The sequence below is a fragment of the Myotis lucifugus genome, unplaced genomic scaffold (assembly GCF_000147115.1).
Source record: "Myotis lucifugus unplaced genomic scaffold, Myoluc2.0 scaffold_17, whole genome shotgun sequence".
In the NCBI taxonomy this organism is placed as follows: domain Eukaryota; kingdom Metazoa; phylum Chordata; class Mammalia; order Chiroptera; family Vespertilionidae; genus Myotis; species Myotis lucifugus.
Window position 1 is genome coordinate 8,324,790 of NW_005871065.1, and position 7,912 is coordinate 8,332,701.

Genomic DNA, 7,912 nt, shown 5'->3' on the forward strand with positions numbered 1-7,912 from the left:
ACTATTTGTATTACTAATCGAAGTAGTCTGAATGAGCCTTATAAGCCCCACCTCGTGATTGACTGACTGGAAGCTCCCTGAAATCAGAGGCCACGCCTGGTACCTTCTAGACTTCCTTTCTGTCCACGGCATGATTCTTGCATTTGTGTAGTATGTGGCAGGAAGAGCTTGATGGGGTGTGAGATAATCTAACGTCCAGCTCCCTCATTCACAAGGTAACTGCAGATAAATCCCCTAAACTCTAGCACTTCCATTTCCTCCTGTACAAAAGGGAGATCACAATACCAGTGGAACCACCCACGGAGAAAGAAGGGACCACTGTGACAAAAATCTAATGCCAGTGAAGCCACTCTACAAACCTAAGTCTAGCTCAGGAAGGCACTCCTAAGTATAATTCATGGTCAAGGGGCTGAGTAGCAGGGCAGCTGAGTGGGCACAGGGAGCTGGGTCATTTGACAAGAGCCTTGCCCCTCGGCAAGCTCTGAAGGTCACCTTCTGCCCGTATAGCCACACTACGTTATAGCCACAGCGTGACACGTGCACTGCCCTCGTGGCACTGTGATATCAGAGGGCGGATCATCGAGCATGACAATGTCATGTCTTCCACCCACAAATTTAATGCCTTTTCCATCTTAAGTATTTATCGTGTCCTGTGGCCATAACCTTTGCAGTTTGCAGTGTGAGAGCAAACTAGCATGAATTTCTTTGTCCTTCCTCACAATTTCATAGATAGAAGATTCGTTCTTACCCACCTCAGCATATGATTTTTTTTCTTTCATTATTAAGTCAAGAACTTTCACCTTTTCACTTAAAGGAAACACTTTGTGGCTTCTTGTTAGCATATCCAAGAATGGCCTGCATCACTATTCTTACACTCTGGGGCCATGATTAAGTAAAATAAGGGTGACAAGGACTGTAATACCATGATAGTGGATTTGATAACCAAGACTAATCTAAGTACTAAGTGACTAATGGGTGGGAGCACCTACAGCTCGGAGATGCTGGATCAAGGGATGACTCACATACCCGGTTGGACAGAGGAGAGATCTTATCACGCTACTCAGAATGACGCACAATTTAAAATGGATGAATTGTTCTCATCTGGTATTTTCCATTTAATATTTCTGGACCATGGTTGACCATGGGTAACTAAAACTGAGGAATGGGAAACTGCAGATAAGGGAACTCCTGTTTTTTCTATTAGACATACTAACCCTGCTGCTGGGCATCTCCCATTAAGAGGGGAGAGAAACAAAGGTGATGAGACACCTGGACCCAGCTGTCCCTGACACTCAGGGGGGTCCTTGAACTTTTCTCCTAGGTTCCTCCTTTTGAGTTGGGTTACTGTCAAACACAACTAAAAGTCTTGACTCATACATACACTGCCCACAAGTAGGTCACTTAATATCTATGAGCCTAAAACTTCTTTATTCCCTATAAGATAGGGATGATGATGATGATGATGATGATGATAAAAGTGATGATGATTATAATGAAGGTGATAATAATGACCTTCACAGGGTTACCAGCGCATCATTGTAAAAGTGGCTTGTCAATCCTGATGTTAGTAGTTGTCATTTATGCTACTCAGAATGGTGTGCAATTTAAAACTCGTGCATTGTTATTTCTGGAATTTTCCACTTAATACTTTCAAACCATGGCTGACTGTCGGTTACTGAAACCATAGAAAGTGAAACTGTAGATAAGGGAGGACTACTGTAATTTGTTATAACGGCAATCGTAAACTAAGATTCCAGACAAGAAAGTAGAAGACCTAATTGAGACAAACCATTGCCCCTCTAGGCGCTTCACTCTCCTAATCCTCACCGAGGGTAAGGATCCCTGATCTGCTTCTTTTATACGGCTGTTTATGAGGCTCGAAAGCCACACGGGCTGTGTTTGACTCTCAGCCTCTGCATTGTGTTTCTTTGGCAAGTGACTTAACCAATCAGTGCCTCAGTTTTCTCATCTGTAAAATAGACATACTGATAGTGTTGGGTCATTGTGAGAATCAATGATTTAGTCCAGGGGTCCTCAAACTTTTTAAACAGGGGCCAGTTCAATGTCCCTCAGACCGTTGGAGGGCCGGACTATAGTTTAAAAAAAAAAACTGAACAAATTCCTGTGCACATTGCACATATCTTATTTTGAAGTAAAAAAACAAAATGGGAACAAATACAACATTTGTATTTGCATGTGGCCCGCAGGCCATAGTTTGAGGACCCCTGATTTATCTATGTAAAGTGCTTGGAACGGCATTTGGCACAATGTCAGTATTAGGTAAGTGTTAGCTATTATTATGTATGTAAAAAAAGAGTTTGCAAAAAGTTAGGCATAATGAACTGGCAAGGTAATATCAGCATTCTTATAGAACACTGATTCTCAAGAGGGTGAAGGGCCAATCCACCCCTCTCCACTAGCAGTTCAGAAATTTGCGGAAGCACTTTAGAGGGTAAGGGGATGGGAGGTTGGTATACTACTAGCATTTAGTGATAGGAGCCAGGAATTCTAGACATCTTGCAACATCAGGGGCAGTCACTTAACAGTGCAAGCTTTTACCAGATCCCAAATGACAGCACAGCCTCCTAGCCATCTTCATCTGTAGCCGCGCGCATTGATGGTGATTTTACAAACAAGGACTAGCATCTGTCTCCTTCACTATGACCTCTGGTGTAGTTGTGTCATGCATTTTTCTACTAAAGCTTTTCGAACAATAGTTTCTCCATCATGTTCATGTTAAAAGTATAATAGTAATAGGGCATTACATTGGTTTTTAAATTTAAATTAGAGTTAGCTTATGTGATTTGTGAAATTCTAAAATGGAAAAAAATATATATTCTGGGTATGAACTGATAGGGTTTGAGGTGAAATAAGGTTTACATGTGGCTTACCCCAGCCACCTCGCTTTCTAATGAAGAAAATCAAGGCCTAAAGACATACAGCATCTTGTAAAAAGAGTAACTGTTAGTTAAAAGATAAATAATCCAAGTTTCAAGACTCTAATTCCGGAGTTCTTGGGTGTTCTTTAAGAATCTGTACATCCTACAAAAACAAAAAAAGAATCTGTACATCCCATACAAAGTAAGATTCTTTAAAGATCAAATTCTCATCCCATCCTGAGGTTTATGCCGGCAAAATCACTGCCCTTTCCTTGAACCCCACATCCCTGCCCCACCATCCCCACTTCCACCACTGGAGGAAGTGATTGTGAAAGACACCTTACATCAGCTCAAATGCCAAGCATTCCCGGGAGCAGTCTCGGGGGAAAGATTTGATGTACAGGGTTATGGTCAACAATTGTCTCTGACTTTCTCCTTTGACTTTCCACTTTTTCTGGGTTAGTTCCAAAAGAGACCTTTTGGGCCCAGAGATGATTCTGTCCACCCCCAACCAATCTCCACATCCCAATATGAATCTTACAGAATATTCTGTACTCCTCATCTTGGCATAGTTATGGAGAAACTAATTTTGTTGTAACTTCAGTTACAAACAGGTTGACATGTTTCAAATTCCTATTTTATTAATATTCTAAGGGGGGGAAACAACACCTCCTACCTTCCCTATGCAGAGCTGCTGAGGCTGTTTATGTCGGTGTGCCCTGCCCAACCCAGAGGGTGCCATTCACATGGTAGCTTATGTGTATGGTAACCCCTGGAGTCAAGGGGTTCAATATCTGTATGGCTACATGCAGGGTGCCTGCTCCCACTCCCTGACATGGGAAATGAGTTCATAGTGTGAAGATGTTTGATACTAATGTTGTTGAATATTCAGTTAAACACTGACTTAACTGGCACAGTTCATTCACTATTTTAAGTTTGAATTATTGTCTAGTCTCCTTGCTGGCCCTGTGTTCGATGATGGAGGCCCTGTCTCATTGTCAAGTTGGGTCACACAGAAGCAGCTCCATTTTCATAGCCAGAGAGACTTGGTGCATTAGGGTTTTAAGGCTCAATTCTCTTTGCTGTCCCTCCTTTTTTGAGTAGCCCACACAATTTCTATTTCCTGTTCAGGACTGTTCCAAGCACTTGAGCATATTTGAGGAGTGGGGAAGATACCCTGACCCAATCACTGATGAGGCTCCCACTGACCCAAGTTCATAGTTCCACCCAGAAGCTCAGAGCATCAGTTTCAGAGGTTACAAGTATGAGCTTTTATGTCAGACCTGGAGCCCTCTCAGCTATGTTACTTTAAGCAAATAACCTACTGTCTGTAAGTGTTAGCTTTCTCATCAGTAAAAGGAACAAGAGTCCGAGCCTCATGGAGTTACTAGAAGGTAACATGAACAAATGCAAGTGAAGCCTGACACATAGTAAGTGCTTAAGAAATATTAGTACTGGAACGATTCTTTCCCCCGAAGAGTGGTCTTCTGTATATGACAACTTTGTAGAATTTCATATTCTACAAATAAAGTAGAATGAAAATAAGAAATATAAAATCTAGTAAATAAAAAAGGAAGGATTATCTCTTAGAAGAGGCTATTGCATCTTCATTTCATTTGAATTGTAAAGATAACTAATCACAGCAGGCATTTGATACATGTTGTTGTTTTCCCTTTTATTCTCAGAGTGCTCTTCCATACAGCAGCCCTGTAAAGTAAGCATGCCCCGCCGGGTATCTTTATTCCCAATCTTCCGAAGACACTGAGGCTCAGGGAGGTTAAGATGATTCTGTGGCAGAATGTCAGACTAGGAGGCAGGCATTAAAACTTGCTGTTCAGCATTCCATTTCACAGGGTGTCCCACTAGTAGAGGCAGTGACTCTCCACTAGGGGGCGCATGTCATGTAATGGGGTGCATACTGGCAGCCATTGAGGGATTACACTAATTTTTATCAGCTCCCCCAATAAACAAAGCAAAAAAAGAAATCTAAATTAAAAAGTGTATTTGCCATGTGAATATATCTTTAAAATATCTCCTTTAGCCCTCTCGTCCCGCGATGTTACACCTGCAAAGCTTTTTCTAGGTAGAAATTCTGGAATCAAGATGGCATTTCAGAATGTGGGCAAGCCCTCCCAGTGGTTGTGACAAGCCCCTTCAGCTGGGGATTTCTGTACGAGCTACAAAGAGAGGTCGTGTGCTAGCTGACTTGATGGTATATGATCACTCCCACCGCATCTAGGACCAACACATTGCCTTAGAATAAGAGACACTCATTTAAATGGGGCCTCTACTTGTTCTCTTAATAGGAGTCAATTTCTGAAAACTTGGACTGGCAATAAGACCATTGCCCTGAGCCCAGGTGGTTCTTGTCAAGAAGGCCCAGAGGTCTTCCCCACAGGCCCTGCCTGCAACACATGACAACGTGTTGTAAAAATGTCATGTTAGAAGTTTTGACAAAACTCACTTTTCAGTTGCTGCATCAGTAAAAGTCACATAACTGCTTGACCTTGTTTTTTCTTTGTTTATGTTTATTTTCAACTGCAGGGAGTCACCTTTCCTTCCTCTTTTGGGGTGAGAGACTTTTTTACCTATTAGCTAAGTCATATTCATTAAATGGAAAGCAAGAAGAAGAAGGGCCACAACGAAGGGCAGTGAAATAGGAATGACCTGACTTTGTCCCCCTGATGTTTTACAGTAAATACTGCAAGCCGAGCAGGTGTCCAGCGGTTTAGAGTCCAAACTACACCTGTGCCAGGTCCCACCTGCCCCTTGTCACACAAACCAACACACACTGGAGAAAACTTTTTTCTGTTTACTTATGTTAATCATCAAGCCAAAGCAAACAGCCTTCCACTTTCTGGATCCAGGGTAGCAATTAAATATGAAGACATCTCACGGCTCCTCTAGACAAATAAGAGGGGGAAAACCCTCAGTAGTCTAGGCCAGGAGGTGGGCAGGGATTGCATCAGCTGTCACATGTACCAAAGTTGGTTTCCCAACTGGGAACTTTCTCAGTTTCACACACCAGCACCACAGTTGGTGAACAGAATGTTTACTTAAGTCCACACTAAATGTACTTATTTAGGCCATGACTTAGTGAGAGACCCCAGACAACTCAATCTGCAGTTAGAAGCTGGGTAAAAAGGTAAAATAATTACACAACGTGGGTGCTGACAGAGGCATGGGCAAAGCCAGCTAAGTGGCAGAGAGGCGGAGATCAGTGAGAAATGCAGCTGTGGCGGGAAAGGGGACGCATTATCTGCTTACTACCCTACTGCCCTTCTCCACCTTCCCCCTCCCCCCACACCACCACCACAGAACCGCAAATGGGTACAAACACACTAGCTATTTTATTCACATTCAATGATGAGCTGGAGACATCACAGCTCAACAGAGTGGTTTCTAAGATGCCTCACGGGCAGGGGAAACTGTTTACAAATGCGAAGTTGTTTCCACCTCCCTCTGGAAAAATCCCGGGAAAATGCAGGCAGAAAACCCACTTCACCAGCCCTCCACCCAGCACAACCCCGAATCCAGACTGACCTGCCAAACACCTGGCAGCAGAGGTGAACTTTTGCATAAAGCTGCAACCCACTTCCCAGCCCCTGGCGCACCTCCCCAGCCAGAACCCCAGTTCCCACGTTGGAAGCAGGGCAGTGGAGAAGGGTGGTGGGAGTTCCAGCATTCAAACGCTGCCACCCCTCTCCGGCCCCTTGATGATTCAGCCTTTACGCTGGGCTGTCCAGGCTTCTGAGGAGGAAGCTGCCAAAGAGGAAAACTATCAGAGCTGTGATTACTCAGTGAGCCAGCTTCCTAGCGTGGATGGTGACTCTCTCCGTCTGCCCTTCCTTGCCAGCGCCACTTCCCAGTCCCTGCACTCCACGTGGATTATCTGCAGATTACAATGAGGCGAGGTGCACTCAGCATGGGATCCGGTGCTTGGCGCGTAGTAGAAGTTCAAGAAACATTGGCATTTCACACACCCCTGCCGGGTCAAAGCCTGGAACGATTCTAGGGAGGGGACCAGTTGCCCCCGTGTGGGTAAAAGTTGTTAAAACTCCAGGTCACCTACAGCACCCGGGCCCCCTGGGGTGTGACAGCCTGCGGGTGCCAGTGTGGGCGCCCTGGGAGCGGGAGTGGGTGTGCGCGCCTGGCACGGCCCGCGCGCCGCGTTAACCCCTTACCTTCCAGCAGCACCTCCTTGCCCGCGCGCTTCAGCGCCTGCACCGCCTCGTCGTGGGTGGCGTCCCGCAGGTCCGCGCCGTTCACCGACAGGATGGCGTCGCCCACGTACAGGGCTTGGTTCTGGGCCCGCCCGCCAGCCCCTTGAAGATCTTGCTGATGAGGATGGGCATCTTGTTCTCCTTGCCCCCCTTGATGCTGATGCCCAGCCCGCCCAGCTCCTGCTTCAGCACCTTCACGCCACGCTTCTGGTTCGAGATGGACTCGGGCACCTGCTCGGGCAGGTCGGTGAAGGCGGTGCGCACCCCGGCCGGCGAGTCGGGGGGCTGCGCGCCGCCCGTGCTGGGGTGCCCGGGGCCCCTGCAGAACGAGCCATTGGTGGCGGTCCCGACGCCGTTGTACGCCGCGGCGCCCCTCCTCGCAGCTCAGAACCAGGGCGTCCTCGCTCAAGTTCACCAGAACTTTGTGCCAGCGATCCCGCACCAAAACTTCCAGCAGCCCGCTCCGCTGCGCCCGGCCGCCGCCCCCGCCCGCCGGCCCCGCCGCTGCCGCCGCCGCTACCGCCATCTTTCCGGCATTCTTAAAATGCCATGTGATTGCAAAACCGGGGGGAAAGTGGGGAAGGGTTGCGCGGGGAGGCCGCGGGGCCCGGGGCGCGAGGAGCAGGCGCCCGGCGGGGAGGAGGCAGCGCGCGGGACTCGGGCTCCGGGGCGTTCGCGGACGCGCTGGGCGCGAGTTGCCAGCCGCAGCCCAGCCGGTTCCCCCTCGCCGGATCCTGGGCGGGGTGGAGCACCCTAAAGAAGGAGAGCCTGAACGAGGGGAGGGAGAGAAAGGTGATGGGGGAGGAGAAA

The 7,912-nt window shown here is 47.2% G+C and overlaps 1 protein-coding gene across 1 annotated transcript in view; it reads right to left on the bottom strand.

Annotated features, from left to right (window-relative positions):
• SNTB1 (syntrophin beta 1) overlaps nt 1-7,628 on the bottom strand; it is a 193,201-nt gene extending 185,573 nt beyond the window's left edge. The window contains 3 exon segments of the mRNA XM_023750958.1: nt 7,064-7,187; nt 7,190-7,474; nt 7,476-7,628. Of these exon segments, the coding sequence (XP_023606726.1) occupies nt 7,064-7,187; nt 7,190-7,474; nt 7,476-7,628 (562 nt within the window).
• Between the last annotated feature and the right edge of the window lie 284 nt (nt 7,629-7,912).